Source organism: Lepisma saccharinum, chromosome 3, assembly GCF_977018435.1.
Source record: "Lepisma saccharinum chromosome 3, izLepSacc3.1, whole genome shotgun sequence".
Classification (NCBI taxonomy): domain Eukaryota; kingdom Metazoa; phylum Arthropoda; class Insecta; order Zygentoma; family Lepismatidae; genus Lepisma; species Lepisma saccharinum.
The window spans coordinates 77,385,312-77,403,468 of record NC_139231.1 but is presented as its reverse complement, the minus strand read 5'-3'; the positions used below and the strand labels follow the sequence as shown (position 1 = coordinate 77,403,468).

Genomic DNA, 18,157 nt, shown 5'->3' with positions numbered 1-18,157 from the left:
CGTGATGCTGTTGAACCAAACAATGTTTTACAATGAACCCTGGAGCTTGCAGAAAGATTGTGCCCCAGCTCAAAGAGAGGATGACGCAACGGTGGCTGGAGGCCAACATACCTGATTTTACCTCCACTGCTGATTATCCATCTGTTAGCCCTCATCCACGGTGGAGGCACATAGTGGTTCGGGTCCAACTTTAAACTATAGGTCCAGTCCCGATTAGCCCATCTGTGCATAAAGTGGACTTAAAAACACCAAATCAATCAATCAATGCTGATCAAAATCCACAGGACTACAAACTGTGGTAAGTCTTAGAGCAGACTGTCTGCAAGAAGAGGCACCCTATAATTGATACTTTAAGGTGCTTCTTGATGGCAACAGGGGCGGACTTTCGCCATTGAGACACACCTGGCCAGAGAGACTTCGAACCTGTGTGAGGGCAAAAAGTGGGGATTTTGAAAACTGATCGATGCCATTTGTGTGCAATATATGCAAGTGTAACATACTAAGAGAAAATTTAAAAATCCGAAACTATATTCAACTTATTCAAAAAATAGTGTGTAACAATATTTATGGCTAGAATACGTATATACAGGGATGAGCATAATTTAACTGACTGTTTCAAAATAGCAGAAATAAAACGAACAAGTTTCCCTAGAGCATATTATGTAAATGGATTAAATTCTACACATTTTAAGATTAATTCAAGAGATAGAAACAATTAATCTGTACACTTGTTGGATATTAATTCATACAACAGAAAACTGATACTAACCAAAAATAATGTATTTCAATGTGGTGCTACACAGCATATTCCTCCCCCTTTTTTCATGTATTTCATATTCCTCTGCATTTGGAAATCTGTACCAAAGTGAAGGATAGGCTATGATAACCAGCAGCAAGTAACAGTTGGGCTGAAATGTTCGTAGGCTGACTCATAGATGGCGTTACTAAAATTAAATCCATGTGATTTTTACTTAGTACTAACCTTCAAAAGATACGTGTATAAATTTCACAGCTGCCGGATATTAGTTCGTAAGATATAGCATTGTGAGTGAAGCAGCTTTTGTTATTGTGAAAAAATGGATAAAAAAGAATTTCGTGTGTTAATAAAGCATTGCTTTTTGGCGAAAAAAAATACTGTTGAAGCCAAGGCTTGGCTTGATAAACATTATTCGGACTCTGGACCAGGAAAATCAACCGTTGAGAAGTGGTTTGCTAAATTTAAACGAGGCGAAATGAGCATCGAAGACGATGCACGCAGTGGACGCCCCAAAGAGGCTGTTACCGACGAAAACATCAAAAAATTCCACAAAATAATTTTAAATGATCGTAAAGTGAAGTTGATCGAGATAGCTGAGACTTTAAAAATATCAAAGGAACGTGTTGGACATATTGTGCATGAATATTTGAACATGCGAAAGCTGTGTGCAAAATGGGTGCCGCGCGTGCTCACAATCGATCAAAAGCAACAACGTTTTGATGATTCGGAGCAATGTTTAGCGATATTCAACCGTAATAAAATTGCTTCCCCATCCACCATATTCTCCAGATCTGGCCCCCAGCGACTTTTTCCTGTTTGCAGACCTTAAAAGAATGCTCGCTGGAAAGAAATTTAGCACTGATGAAGAGGTAATCGCCGAAACTGAGGCCTATTTTGAGGCTAAAGAGAAATCGTACTATAAAAATGGCATCGAAAAATTGTATGACCGCTATAATCGTTGTATCGCCCTCGAAGGCAACTATATTGAATAATAAAATCGAATTTTGTCAAAAAAATATTTTTTACTATGTTAACCTACGAACTTTTCAGCCCAACTGTTACAGTGACCTAGTCACAGCAGGGGTGTCCCGCAAGAGTAGGTTCTTGCCCTGCGAGAGACATTCTCAGTCCACCCTCCCCCATCCGAATAGTCTGCATGAGGAATCATTTGGAGTACAGCCAAGAATCACACGCAGGGAGAAATTAAAAGTGAAAGAAATATATGGAATGAAAGAGACAAAGAATGAATGAGAGAAAGAAACAAAGGAAGAAAAATGGAGAAAGAAAGAGTAAACTGTGGAAGAATGAATTAGGGAAAGAAACAGGAAAAAGGAATACAAAGAAGCAGAGGAAGAAGAAATGAGAGAGAGAGAGAGAGAGAAGCGGAAAAAGAAAGAATGAGGCAAAGAAACTGAGGAAAGAATTAGACAAAGCAACAGAGAAAAAGAATAAGAAAAAACGACAAAGAAAACAGGAGAAAATGAGAGAAAGAAAGAAAGCAGAGAAAGAAAGCAGAGAAAGAAAAGAATGAGGCAAGAAATAATTAGGCAAAGAAAATTAGAAAAGTGAAAAAACAAAAAAAAATGAAATAAAAAATGAGAAAGAAATGGAAGAAAAAGAAAACGAAGGATAGTATGATAGAAAAAGAAACGGGATGAAGAAAGAAAAACGACAATAAAAGAGAAATTATGGAGAAAAGAACAAGATTGATTGATTGAGTTTTAAGTCCACTTCATGCACAGATAGGCTAATCGGGACTAACAAGAGAGGCAAACTTATCTGCCATAACCAAGAAGTAGAACGAATCGGGTAATATCTCATTCAACCTTGAGCCCAGACAAACGAAATTCTCTGCGAATGCCACCGAAAATTGTGGTTGCCCTTGTGCTTCACCGTTTAACAGTCACGCTGTAAACGCAGCTCCAACCCCTTTCCAACCGCAGCACATGCACGTAAGTGGGGACCGGATTCAATTCCAAACCGGGAAAAGAACGTTGCACCATTTCTGCAATCCCCTCTCGCCCAAGCGAAGCTCATCATGCAAGTGACAGGACAGCCAGGGGCACTCGCCACTTGCGCTGCGCTACGTGAATAACCCCACAAATGCATGCATTATGCAGGACAGAAGTCACGTGTCAGTCCGGGCAAAACTAGGCAGACACCATGGACGGGAGCAGGCCCGACAGTCCCCATTGTGGTTAGAGCTATTGAAAGCGATTTGACAAAAAGGTACGGCGGATTTTTCAGCCATGTTACCGCATCATCAAGCTGAATCATATTTCCAAGTTTCAACTGCAATTCTTCTAGATTTTTGTATTTGCGAGTATCAAAAAGCATCGATATAATGGGGTCTAGGCGATAAAGCATCTGGTCCAATAAAGCAGTCCACATTCGATCCGGAGCTCAATGACTGGACGTAAAGCTCGCTCCTGGATCCTATCTTGAAGCTAATAGTTAAAGAACCTACAATGTTGTTTTGCCGCGCATGAAGGATGCGCAGTTAGCTTTCTGCGCATGCGCCTGAGCCAGCGGCAGCTCGTGACTTTTCAAAGATACGTGCTACAGATAGATGTTTCTTGCATATAAAATGACCCCCCCACACACACACACACACGCATACACACTCTCACTTGGAAGCGCTAGCATATGCAAGATTTTTGCCCGTGGGGACTATAATTGTAAAAGTCGGTATCATACAGCTGTTTTCTAGGTAGGGGCAAAATAAACTATAAAATATTTTGCAATCACTGCTTTAAAACTTGCATGCTTTCATCCGAAGCTCAAAATTTCGGGATGAGATGTAGCCCCACCAATTTCCCGGCCCCAACCTCGTGTACGTCACTGCTTGGAACAACAAAACACAACTGATCCTTCACAATGACTGCTTCACATGCGACACGCCTGACAATGAAACGCGCCAAGAATTTCGTGTCTGAATCTGTAAAATAATCCGCAAACTTTCGCCTTATATTGAGATGGCAACACTTAACAGTGCTGTGATCTGTATAGCACGCTAGCAGACGGTTTTTCCGAGCTGAGACCCTACCTTCCCCGTAAAAACCGAGGAGCATGATGGGGGAGTCTTCAGGTGCCGGGAGGTGGCGAAAACGTGCTATGAAGCCAATAGCCCGGTATACGTTTTAACAAGGTGCGGAAAACACACAGCGCGCTGTAAATTTTGAGAAACGTGAGAAATTTTAATTTCAATGTTTCATTGAACTTCTTCAATCTATGAAATGTGCCCCTTTCTTTCTTTTCATTTTAGTAAATTGAGTAACGTGCTATATATAGCACGGTATCACGTATTAAGCAGCCGCAACTGGCTTGAACAAGAAATGGCAATGTGTGGACTTGACTTCCTCTGATACGTCAGAATTTGAACTCGCTTCCGATATGCACATATAGCAGCACACCGTGCATTATTAAATGAATCTTAACGTCACAGCACGTTAACGATAACGGATCTACAGAGCATTCATTCCCTGACATTCGCTACGAGACTCGGCGGCAAGCGGCCCGGCGTCAGCGCTTGTCTTTCCCGGCGAACGGGATAAAGTAAGTTCTGATTCAAACAAGATTGACAAACAATATGAGCATATTGTACAGGTAAGAAAATATATTTTAAAGTCTGTTATCGAATCGAAACGTGTACTAAAGTTGAAATATACTTCCTCTCCTCACGCACTCCATTCATTTTCTACCTTGCAGCATTATTCTTTTATTGTTGTCGTATAATCAATTAAACAAGTACAACCAAAGGATGCATTTTACTACGGTATACTTTTCTCATAGCCACATACTTATTCAAATAAATAGTAATCTGTGCCTCGATGTTTTGTCCGAATCAATCGAACATTTTTATTAAAATAGTATTTACAGTTCATCTCGTGTAAAAATATTTAACCTTACATATAATTACTAGTTTTTGATTAGAAACGCAGTGCGTGTTGAACGACTTGTAAGTAGAATTACTATTATAATTTTACATTCCGTGCACACTGCCATCTTTCGGTAAAAAGTTAAACTATTTTCAAATCTGTTTGTGTGTTCGAGTTCAGTTCCGAACTATCCAAGATCTTCTAAAATGTTCCAAGTTCTTAAAAGTATTTCAATTGTCTGCTTTATTGCCTCTTGTATGGTTAGATTTTCATTGAATCGTACACGGATAGCTTATGGTAGCTTTCAGACCGAAGCAACACGGCTCGAGAGGAAGCCGACTGGCCTGGTATAGAGCCAGCACCTGTCTTTCTGAGAAGCGCTATTGTCAATTTTACCTGCAGTGTTTAGACATTCAACACGAACTGCGACGACGTTACACTCTCAGGGTCTCCACATTGTATATAAAAAAATAGCACAACACAATAAGGCAACCTAGCAAAGATAACCGCAACCTCACATTATGAAATCTCTAAAGAAACTGAATTGGCAACACCTCATTTACTCCAAGTGGACTTGACAAGTGCTGTCAGTTCCTAAAAAGGACGCTATTGGTGGGAAAGGTTTGAGGGGAGGATATACTGGGCTCCACGTGGACTTGACATGGTTGTCAGAGGGAAACTGATCTTTCGGATTTGTCTTTGAAGTAAAGTGGCGTTCGAATCAGGGCTTCAACTATACCAAAGGTTGCATTTACTTCGAAACAATATAGTGTTGCTTGTCTCATGTAACTTTGATCTGAATGCTCCCTAAGATATTAACAGGGGGATTTTCGAAAAAGATCCAGCTCTAAACAAACAAAAAAATACAGATGCAGAAATGTTAGGAAGTTTTGCACGGAGTATACTGATGAGAAGTCAATTAACATGTTATTTACGACGTGTTACTTTGGAATGAAAATATTTCTAGAAGTTGCATTGAATACACTGTGACCTGATAACAACACAGTGGAAGGCTAATATACCTGCTTGAAATTATATTAAACGAAAACTTCAGAAATTTTATATTTCTGTCAATTTTTTTTTAAGTTGTTACAAGATATCTGTGTATTGCTTAATTACTATAAACTTCAAATGAACCCGATGGACAATAATGAATAATGAAATAGTATGGGAAAATGGTGTAGAATTATCATAGGCATAATTGCGTAACTTTCAGGAATATTTTACAATGTACCAGGTGGTTATAATTAAAGTGACGGTGTTCAGAGTGGTACAGCACGGGCTGTAATGAGAGTAGCAGTCTGAAACTTCGTAGATATGCTAATGAAGCAATGCGCTCGCGAATTATGAAAAAAAAAAAATAGTTAAAATTCTCGCCACCAGGGTAAGAAATGGCGCTGTAAGCAGTCAAAACTTAGTAAAGTTACAGGAAAAACACTATAAATCGCAGAAAACAATACTCTTTGTAATAAAATGTCGCTACAATTTCACTATTCGAATTACATGAACATTACTAAAGGAAAAAGCAACAAGCGTCACCAACAACAACCAGGGAGCTCACACAATGGTTAGGCAATGTCACCGACTTTGACGTCAGAGTTACGGAAAATTCCACGTTTTGACTGCTTACAGCGCCATTTTTTACCCTGGTGGCGAGAATTGGAACTAATTTTTGTTTTGCATAATTCGCGAGCGCATTGCTTCATTAGCATATCTACAAAGTTTCAGACTGCTACTCTCATTACAGCCCGTGCTGTACTACTCTGAACACCGTCACTTTAATTATAACCACCTGGTATATACAATCAAAAATAAACTATCAATGTTAATCTATATACTCGTATAAAATATGTATTTATGTACGTTATGTGTATGTATGTTTGTTCCGGCATAATTTTCGAACGCCTAGAGCGATTTTAACCAAACTTGGCACACATATCACTTGCAATCTGGAAAGAAATACTGTTGGAGTAAAACACTCCTGGCACCTCTAGGGTGGGGTGGGAAGGGGTGACATGTAAAAATAATCTAAAACTACCGATATTAGTGTGGAATCGATAGTTTCGGGATCACTAAGATAAGTAGTGACACTCCCAATGCCGTTCAACTCCAATACACCTCTGGCATCTCTAGGGGAAGGGATGGGAAGGGGGTGGCATGTAAAGATAATCGAAAAAGTTAGTGTTCTATAAAGTGGCGATGGGCTCCTCGATGGCGCAGTGGTAACGTCGCCGCCTTGTAATCAAGGGGCCCCGGGTTCGATACTCTGTGAGGACAAGGGAAAAGAAAAGTCCCTACTCCAAAACACAATCAAAAATTTGATATTCCTTCTTCTATTCTCATGTTAAATGTTTCTGCAATTGTGCCGGTTCGGATCCCACTTTAAACTGTAGGTCCAGTCCCGATTAGCCTTACTGTGCATAAAGTGGACTTAAAATAATCAATCAATATGAAGTGGTGGCGAGGGTGCAGTAGCCCCCCCCCCCCCCCAGTTTTTGCCACTGTATTGAAGCATCTCGATGCTAAGTCTTGTCTACCAAGAGAATGTAAACTGTCCTTGACTCCCCCCCTCCAGTTTTGGCACCCAATCGCAGTCACTGGTTTTATAACAAATGAGAAAATTACATTTTCATTACAAGAGAAACATAGAAGTTACAACATTTAATAAATATTGTTAAAATTATAGAAATTTACAAAATACACAACAAAAAGAATTAAACTTTAATAGCAAAACAAAGATAATATAGTGAAACTCAACAATGAAGATTATCACTAGTTCTGCCATATATTTTTACTTTCCTAAAACAATATTTCAGCTTCACCACAAAAAAATACTAGCGAAATTATTATCAAGAGATGGCAGCGTAACTCAAATCTAACGAAAGGAGTATTTTGCTGAACATTATTTAAAAATTAACAAAAATAATTCTTTTTAATTTTAATAAATATAGGCTATGATCAGTGTTAATAGCTTTCTTTGCGAAATGTTAGAAACAGCGTATCAGAACTAGCAATAAACCTTAGCACTTGCAAAAAGTATTGTGAGCATTTTATATTTAAAAGCGGTAGTGAAATTATATGCAAAATAATGCCATTGTCTACGACTAATACAGCTTCTTATATAGTGGTACAATTAGACAAGTTTAATTACTCTGCATTCACTCTTCTGTTACTGTTGCGTTCGATCTATTACTCTCGCCCAAGGTACCTTCATTAGGTAGGCCATTCCCGAGGTTCCGAGATTATTTCCCATGATCCTGTGCGCGCTATGACGTCATTAAGAGGACAGAATGGAACTTGTTTCGTTAGCGTATACGGAAGCTTGAAATAAATGGGTCGATTTTTACTTATACACGCCTCTTCTTGAATGCCGGTAGAATGAGTACAAATCGCCCTGTTGCCACGTGCAATAATAATAGAAGAAAATCGTCTGGAATAAAGTAACCATCGCTTCCATAAACTATTACAGTTGTTCCTACACAGGACACTAAATAAACTATTGTGAACAAAAATATGCAGAAAGATTCAATCACATTTGCGTGCCCATGGATTTTGTAAGAGTTGTCAATTATTTCAAGAAGGACTTATGAAGACCCCCTGCAACCAACTCTGCCCTTCCTTTGCCACTCCACTGACCACATTTGCCACATCACAAAATAAATGTCATTAATGGCATAGCCTAGATGCGTATGTTCGGCTAAATATACAGGGTGTCAAAAATCCCTGACCACCCCTTATAAAATGAAAGGGAGTGTACATTGCAGCAATTGGTCATGGTAGTAATATTTTATTCCTAGGGGGAAACTTTTTGGTGCATGTCATGGCAACGTCCGCCATCTTGGATCAAACTTAAATTTCTTTAAATGGGAAGGGGGTCATATGGGGTATGGTTTTGGGCTAGAATTTCACCAGAAATTCAGTGGTGAAGTCAGATTTATGAAAACTTTAATGATAAAGAAGTTATGGGCATATGCAAGTGATAATTACGTATCATTTGCTGGTGCTGAACCATGCCATTGACCAAGGCCGAACGAATCCAGATCATCAAGCTGTGGATGGGGGGGGGGGGGGCAGAAGTGCCCGTACTGTAGCTCGTGATTTTAATGAACGGAACCCAGTGTCGCACGTTACAGTGTCCCAATTGCTGACCAGGTTCGAAGAGAGCGGTACAGTCCAGGACAGGCCACGATCTGGTACGCCCAGAACTGCCACTGACGAAGGAACAGCCACGGCAGTGCTAGCATCGTTTGCCAAGTAGTATTTCATCAACACTACATGGTCAACACTTAAAATTAAAAGTGGAATTTTATTTAATTCTTATTTTCAGCCAGATTTCATAGTGTAGTAGTTGTATTAGTATTTGTAATTTAATATTAAGTGATTTTACGCCGTTTCCAACCCCTTTATATTATTACGACGATGAAGATGGATAATGATGGGGTGAAATTGATGACGCGACAAACACAAAAAAATAATCTGGTATTCGAATCGGAGACCTTCGGTATCTTAAGAGAAGCCGCGAATCAAAAGTTCGAAACACTAATGAGGCATGTACTGTTCCACTTGATTATTAACGCCGCTTATCTACCAATCTAGGTCAGTCGCAGCGATGAGGATTAATGTTGAATAAATGAAACATAATGGGAAAAACACAATTATACATTTACGCGTATATCTCATGCAGGATTTGAACCTAGGATATAGCGACTAAAACACTTAGTGTGGAAAGCAATCGTTTCCGATGGTGCAGGGGACGGGTGGCAGATGGCGGTGCAATCGTTACATGTGCTAACAGGGCCGACGGAAAGGGGGGCGTCCGTCCAGAGCGGAAAATTTTCAGGGCGGCAAAATTGAAGAGAAGAAAAAAATAAGCCTATTGAAAACTTGAAACTTATAATACGTATTATATTACATAACTTGGAAGTTAATAAATGTCAACCCACCGTTTTGAAGGAACAGATCAGTAGTCTCACTTTAAAACCACTGAGTGCCACAAGGTGGGAAAGCAGATTCGATGCCTTAACTCCGTTGAGATATCAAGTGGGAGAGGTCTATGATGCGCTCCTTCAAATAATTGGCGTCAATAAAACTGTCCGAATGGTCGCACATGAGGCTCAGTCTATTGCAACCCAGTTGTGTGGCTTTACATTCCTTCGCTCATTAGTAATCCGGTATGACGTTTTACTCCTCCACGCAATGTAATGAGCAAATGTCTTTAAAACATTAATCTACGATGTGTTAGATGCTGTTAGATGATTTCTTGCAAACAAATCAGCGCTTTGAAGAAAGCAGGAGTGATGAAAAATTTGAAAGTTTCTTGGACGCCACTTGGCAGCCTGGCAGGGCCTCCTACCCTCCACTCGTGGAGGTGTCGGGGGGGCGGGGGGCGGTGACCTGTGGGTTCCGGTTGATGAGAAAGAATTGGCATCGAATTTAGATATAGATGATCCAAAGATAGGAAACACTGTACAGGGCCGAAATCGAAAGAAGAAGCCGTTTCAGTATGATGATCAGTTGAAAATCCACAAAAACGGTACAAAGTTGATTTTTATTACCAGGTCCTAGATGATTATTTTAGCTCTAAGAGAAAGATTTGAGCAGCTTAAACATCATAATGAATTTTCAATTTCTTTTATGATATTAATAAGCATAAATACATGCCATCTGATCGATCACACGAAGGCTACTGAATTAAAAGATGAACTAAAAGTGCTTTCGGCTATAATAAAACAATTACACCAAAGGCGACTTTAAACTGATAAAGGGTCATGAATTAGTACCTAATGTGGGTGTAGAACTTCGAATTTATTAACATTGTCGGAAACCGTGGCAGTGGCGAACAAAGTTTTTTTTTGGAAAATAAGGTTCATACTATGTTCGGTCAATCATGTCTGAAACACGCTTGTTTCCATTTTATGCAAGATAACATAATACGAAAAATAATATTACATGCAAAGGTAAAGGTAAAGTTCCCTGTGAATATAGCATATGTCATGAAGGCACATTTAGGGGATATGGGGGTAGCGCCACACACATTCTCGATCTCGGCCATTTTGGAGGTGATGTTATCAGCACCACTCTCCGGCCGCCTTTACCTCTCAGGGTTGCTCCCAGGCACCCATTAATTTGAGGCAGTATGAACCCCAGAGCCGCTTTATCCGGGACAACACAGGAAAGAATTCAGACCTTAGATCACGCACGCGGGAATACTACATGTAATTCTTGCAAGAAAAATCCAATCATATAGGCTTTCAGACCTACAACGGCAATCATATGAAGTCAAGCCTTCATTTATTTCCGAATACTTGTTACATTAAAAATATGTATGAGAGAGAGAGAGAGAGAGAGAGAGAGAGAATTTCAAAAAATATAATATGAAATTAATGTCGCATTTGTTAATGATTAACTGTGGTCGAGCGAGATATCCTTTTGTGCTTAATAGTAGCTATTGAAATAGCGTTAGAAATCTCATTATTTTATATTTTGATGTTTTACTTAGGAATATATTGATTTTCAATTTCCCGTTACTGCGTAATGACGGCCGGGCAAGGGGGGGGGGGGGGTGTTCGAAAGGGAGCGGCATCTGCCACCACCGCCCAGGGCGGCAAAAGGACTAGCGCCGTCCCTGTGTCCTACCTTTCTTACGAGAGTAATGAAGCTTGATTTGCTTTTCGGATTCATTACTGAAAATGTTCTATTATCCGTACCAGCTAACTGTAGACCAGACGAACGAGAACAAGTCTCTGCGCAAGTAGTGACGCGAGACGGCTCCACCAATGACCAGTAAGAGAAACGGGTTTGTGTAATCGGCGACGGGAGTTTTCCCGATTTCCTCCAGCGTTGCAAACTTTTGAAAAGGATAATACCGAACGCACTTGGCAAACGGACCGTACTGTTTCTCTCCAGGTCCGTACGATTGGTTTAAGAATTTCTTAGGGAAATATTAGGGATAAAACTGCAAGAGCAAATGTTGACAAGCCGTGCATTTAGCGTAGGGAATAAAGTCTGGACCGTACATCTGTACATGTACGGTCAGGACCGTACGGTTGGCAACGCTGCGCTTTCACCACTCTATTTTCCTTCTCCTCCTCTGCCGATATGCGCGGCCCAGCTCTACAGTTAGGTGGGACAGGGTATATATTGAAACGTCGGAAGTAAAATGCTGAAAACAATTATATCTGTAGATGGATTTGCAGTCACAACACACCAGCTACACAGACAGCCATCTAAAATCAAATTTTGCTGGAAATAAAAATTGTTAGGTTATTGACCAGTTTTAATTTTGTGTTAATAAAATGAAAGGATCCTGAAGGAGAAATTGTAACAGTGAAAATTAAAATAATTGAGGTGGAGTTATTTCGAAATATTGAATTACAAATTGAAAAGGGTGTGTGTCTATCTGTACACATATCATTAGTTACGTTTTCCCAAGGCAGACTCGGTGGCTGAACGCGTTAGCCAATGGTACTTGTATTATTTTTTTCGTCGCTCTTCTGCTACATTTGGTATTCTCGACTACGAGAATGAATGGTCATTCGTACCGTAATTCATGACGGGTCACTCAAAGAAACCAATCCGTAACGTTCGTCAGTGAAATCGTGAGTCTATCACTGAGGCAGGGGTAATAGCGTTCGTCCTGTGCAATGAAGCTACTTGCATATTGAGAGAATCAAGGTAACGCTCGTGACCTGTCGGAAATTGTCACCGTTAACACGAACTGACAGCAGTTGAGATCGGAGCAGCGTTAAACATAATTCGTGGTTATCCGCAATCACGGGTCCTCAATATGACCTGCTATCAATGACTTGAAATACAGTGACAGACTGGAAACGAAATAGAAGGGGTTACTGTTAGGTGCATGAATTTTTCTTTATTTTTTCTCAAAATTCTGTTATTTTCCACAAAATTCAAGTTTTTACAAGTAAAGATGTATTCACAATTACAATAATAAAATAATAAATTTGCACTTAGTCTTTTGTACCAGCTGCAGAATCAAGTGACAAATTTCCCAAAGTAACCAATTATAACTGCTTAGGACTTCAAAGGATTAGTGAATTACAAAAAAGATTGTTAAAAAAAGAACTTTTTTGATTAAAACCTAATTTAGATGATTTGCAAACATTTGTAACATTAATGTCTACTTAAACCTGCTTGATATTATTTACAGTTTAACTAGTGAATAATGTAAACTAAGCCCCGCGAAAGGTTAAGTTTGCAGCAGATGTTATGTATTAATACACGCGAAAACGGCGCTCAGCATCTCCCGTGCCAGTCAACCGCCGAGCTATTCACATCACACGACAGTGAGAAAATCGGCAGTTTTGCAGCGGAACTATATTGTGATCGTACGTTTGGGTCTATATATGTGAAAATTTGCTGCAAAGTTAACCTGTCGCGGGGCTTAGATTAGCACTCGTCTTTTTATTATAAACCATCATCTGAATGGCTTTTAATTAAAGAGAAGAAACTTGCACACGAGAAATGAACTTTTACAAAGACAACTCTTTTTACTTTATAGGGAAACTCAAAATAATACAACAGTGAAAATTATGATGATACAGTTACGGACAATTCTAGGTTGTACAGATCCCATTGAAATTTGGGAGTTCCTTGGTTTGGTTTATTTTACTTCGCTTTCCTGCCACTTCTTGGTTAATCGCGAAGATAAGGATGATGAAACTGATGGAGATACACTCACATGGAACACCCTTGCCGCGGTCGCCAGTTAATGGGAGTGTTGTGTATTTTTCGTAACAAGTGGTGAAATACGCGTAGAAAGACCAAACAGACTTTTACGCAACTAACTAGGAGTTAAAATGTGTTTAGAGTATAATTTCTATCCACTTATAACTATTTTGTGGCAACAGCTAACATTTTTCATTGTTACATGTTAACTATTGCACGTTACTCATGTGGAAAACCTGAGGGGGGGGGGGGAGGTTCCCCACCAATGATCTTTCCTTTATATAAAAAAAATCCTCAATACAGTTTTCCAGGAGGTAGAGTTTTTCTTTTTTATAACGAAGATAAGAAATTAGTTTTCACTTTAAATAATGAAAATACACACAAATAGCTAAGTATAATGTCGATATGTATGTTTCGGCGTCTTGCATTCTTCCTTCCTTTCTCTTTCTCTCTCTCTCTCTCTCTCTCTCTCTCTCTCTCTCTAATAATAGTACTACTGGCGTGCGCAAGATGGGGTTACTGGCGGTCTTAACCCCCCCCCCCCTTTTGGCCCAGAATTTCTAAAAAAAAAAAAAAAAAAAAGAACGTCAAAAGCAGGAAAACTTGGCAAAATGAGGGCTAAATGTTAAAAAATATATACGTAACCCCCTGCTTTTCGAAAATCCTGAGCATGCCACTGGCTAGTACCACCAAGAGTTGAGGTTCGAGTCCCGGGTAGGCTTGGGTGTTCTTTGGTTCTTTGTAAGTACCCGTTCATTTCAGTTAATCATCGCTCATCGTCACGATTAGCCTAAACTGGCATAAAACCAACGCTAAATAACAAAAATACAAATACGTTTAGAGCTGGTAACATTATGTGGTCAGAACGTAGCGCTACGAGTATAGTCACAGATTAGATTTTAAAATTACATCAAACTCTACTTTACAGATAAGGAACAGAGCTGCAAGTACAAAGAGGCTAATTCAAGTAAAGTGACAATGTTTACTTTTTACATGGCAATGTGTTACCTTCATAGTTACATATAGTCTATAATTTCAGTTAGTAACACGATACTAACGCCGTTACCGAAAAATAACGCGTTACGTTCCGCGATTTTCCGTGTTTTGAAACGTGAATTACAGACAAGTAGTGTTAACTGCCGTAGTTATTTGAGGGCTGAGAAAATTTCAAGACGAAAGTTAGTACCGATAGTGAAAAAAGCACAAATAAATTGTACTACCATCAGCTAATAATATGAGCATTGCTAGATGGCGCTACACTTTATATTAATCAGAAAATTCTGAACTGATTTCAATGTATAGCCATATGACTCATAATATGGACAAGAAACCACGCATAAATTTACTTTTAAAGGAAGTACTGTCTACTTTTGTATATTACAAAAAACTTCGATGACTTACGATAGTTTTTTGTAGATTCCTCCCTACAAGACATCAAAAAAACATTTCCTGGCTCATTTATAATAACGCAACTGCTAATTTTTCCACATGCGGTTCCCTCAAAATAAATAAATCCATGGAAACTGTTAATAGCTATATTAATAAAAATGTAACCACAAGAATGCTGGTTAATTTTACTTTGCCTTTGGCTAATTGCGAAGATGAGTAATGATACATGCCCACACCGGGATTCGAACCCGGGACCGAAGGCGCTGCGATAAACTCCGCAACGGTAGTCAGCATGCTTTTGTTAAATATTTGGGTACCCTTGACCCTCTGTACCCCATAGAGAAAGTGAAATATCTTGCATGGTTTATTAAGATTTTCTTGTTTATGAACGTTTTCAGTTGATTTTAGCTCTCGGAAATGTTTTATTGTGAAGAAAAGTTCGTCTGTTACCTTATATGTTACTTTACTGTGAAGGAGAACAGCCGGAAGGCTTCGCGCAAGTGAATATAGCACCCAAAACGACTTTCCACAACAGCAACTAGATAATTTTACGTTGTTAGGTTTGGTACTCGTAGTTATTTTCGGCGTGTCCTTTCGATATTTAAGTGTACATAAAACCAGTTTTTAATAACAAAAAGCGGCGAAACCACTTCGAAATTGCAGGTTTTAACTTAAATGGGCCATTCTTTGGGATCAAATATCTCAGTCATTTGTGCTTTCCTAACGCTGGAACCACTTTTACATTATATAAAACATTGAAATCTGTCTATTAAAAAAATGGACAATTCTCGAGGGGGTACAGTGAGTAAACGGCCCCAGTATTTGTAAATTTCGTATAACATCCACTGAGGATTATTATGTTTAAGACAGAATGTGGAAATTATACTGTATACAGAGATCGCCGGCTGTGGCAGTCGATCTCCGTAGCAGAGTGGTTAGCGCAGAGCTTCGACGCCAGGGGTGCCGTGTTCGACTCCCGGGTAAAATATGGGTGTTTACATTGAGAAAGTAAGTGTTAGTAGATACTGAGTAGTGAAATATAATTGAAAAACACACGTAGAAAGTAAGCAAGTTCAGCACCAACAAGGAAAAAAATGTCCGAGCGAGTTAATTGGTCTACTTTCTATTTCGCCACCGAAGGTTCGAATCCAGGCTTTTGCGTGGTTGTTCTAAAGTCAGTTTCCTTCATCGTTTGCACCTAATCTCATTCATAATCGTCGCAATCAGCCAGAAGTGACAGAAAAGAGAAGTAAAATGACAGAAAAAAACACAGATCACTAAATATGTTGCGAAAGCGCGAAAAAGAAGTAGGCAGTGCTGGCTGCAATCATATCAGCTCACTGAGAACAATATTTAGTTATAAGCGCACAAAAGTTACAATTAATTTTGACTTTTGATACGAATGTGATGCAAGAAAAGTAAGAGCAAGGTAAGGGCTTCTAAAATACAGTAAATCCATAACATATTTGATAAATTTAAACATTAGTTTTTAATTATGCTAACCCACAAAACACACAAGTTTAATAATGGTCCTGAAGAACTTCCTACTATGTAAATAACTGTCTATCCGAAACTCGCAGGTATATGCCGCAAGATCAATCCACTAATGACCATCTTAATCAATTTCCACCATGTCTAGATCAATATTGCATCTCCATAAAAGACAGGCCTACCATGTAGGTTTCTTACCATCACATTTAATCAAAGAACAAGGAAATTATTGCAAATTTATCCGCAGTTTACTCTCGTCGTGCTCGGGTTGGTTTGAAATCCTGGGTGCAACGTTGGTATTCATTTGCAACTGTATGATTAAAAATAGTTTTAAATAAACTAAGGTAATATTGTTTATTTACAGTAAACCTTTTTGTGCGTCAAAGATTGAGACTATTAGTCATTCCCTGGACGCATGGCCTTGCTGCAAATTACGCTAAACAATACACAAAAGAGTCAACAGATGTTTTCCTTATCTGCATTGAAAACCTGCCCTCTCACACTTTTACGCCGGAGTCTACAAGAATAAAATTTTAATAAAATTGTATATACCTCTCTAATTTAACTGCGACAACAATGGTGAGAAGAAATAACGAAACTGATCAAAGTTTACATTAAATTGCTGGAAGAAAGTTTGTTTGTAAAAGTTTAAGTCCAGTGTATGTTCAGATAGGCTGGACCTACATTTTAAAGTGGGATTCGAACCAATGTTTCTTCAGCGAGAATCAAACCCGGACCCTTTGATAATAATGCGACAGAGATTTGTATAAGAAGCATGGATGACATTTACCGTAATTTGAAGTCAAGGTTTATTTTAACTGTAGGTCCAGTCCCGAGTAGCCTATCTGTGCATAAAGAGGACTTAAAATCTCAAGACTTAAGAACCACAGGTTTTGTCCACTCATCGCATAATACAACTACAGAACGTAATGATTGACATACAAACTTTCTTGCGAAGGTTCTCGCACTACTATTCTATTGTGCATCATCATTCGTCTTCATCGATACGATTAATCTAAAAAGTACACATATCGCCGAAAACATCAATGCCTAATGTAGGTTACAAGAGGTACAGTGGTGCTGTGTACACTTAGTAAATCAAATGCATGCAATAAAAGGTCAAAAATTTGACACGAACAAGTGTTGAAAAATCGGTATCAAACTAACTCCTATTTTATGCTCTCTGGTACTTAATTGGATAAATACACGTGTTATTCGAACCATGGGTATAGTGTGTACTAGTCGACGAACACTGTAACGTTTCAGAAATGGCACAATCGCGCTTCCAAGATTGTTATTATGATTCCATTTAACTCGTAAGCACAGTGCCCGGCGAAACGGGCCATGAAAACGGCTTTACATTTGATCAAACAACGTACCTTTTATGATCAGCGATAGGGAGAACACTGCACGAAGAACAGCACGCATCATTCTTGACAGTTGGTCGTGGTCCCGCCACACAATTTACATCCTACATCCAAACAACGGCGGGGAAACTTGACGTCCTAATTGTTCAACACAACGAAAGCACTAAGTACACGTATTCAGGTTTGATTCAACCTACAGAACAAAAAAATACGCACACTGTTTATTTCACTAGCTTCACAATTTGACAAAAAGAAAGGATGAGACGGTTCGAACGCGAAGTGTCGTAACCGACTGTTCGATCGCGACGCACGGAACTTCCTTCCGTACGCTTAGACAGCAAGAGGCTCGACTGGATCCGACGTTGGACCATCGACTACTTGTATTCTACACCAAACACCACAACGGCGCTGGCGTCGCGTCTCGACGTCACTTTCCACCGGCTCGGGAACAAGGTTGTGTGGTTGAGGCAAAGCCGCGAATTGATCGCAAAGTAATGAAAATTGTGATTTTTTTTTTTCTGGTGGTGTCTTAACTAACGATAGGATCTGAATTGAAGTCTTAAAGCAATTAATAATATAACACTTACTTT

The 18,157-nt window shown here is 39.2% G+C and overlaps 1 protein-coding gene across 1 annotated transcript in view; it reads right to left on the bottom strand.

Annotated features, from left to right (window-relative positions):
- Window positions 1–17,927, bottom strand: part of LOC145985171 (uncharacterized) — a 640,330-nt gene extending 622,403 nt beyond the window's left edge. The window contains exon 1 of the mRNA XM_083118869.1: window positions 17,580–17,927. Coding sequence (XP_082974995.1) covers window positions 17,580–17,631 — 52 coding nt within the window. The 5' untranslated portion in view covers window positions 17,632–17,927. The remainder of the gene's footprint in view (window positions 1–17,579) is intronic.
- Between the last annotated feature and the right edge of the window lie 230 nt (window positions 17,928–18,157).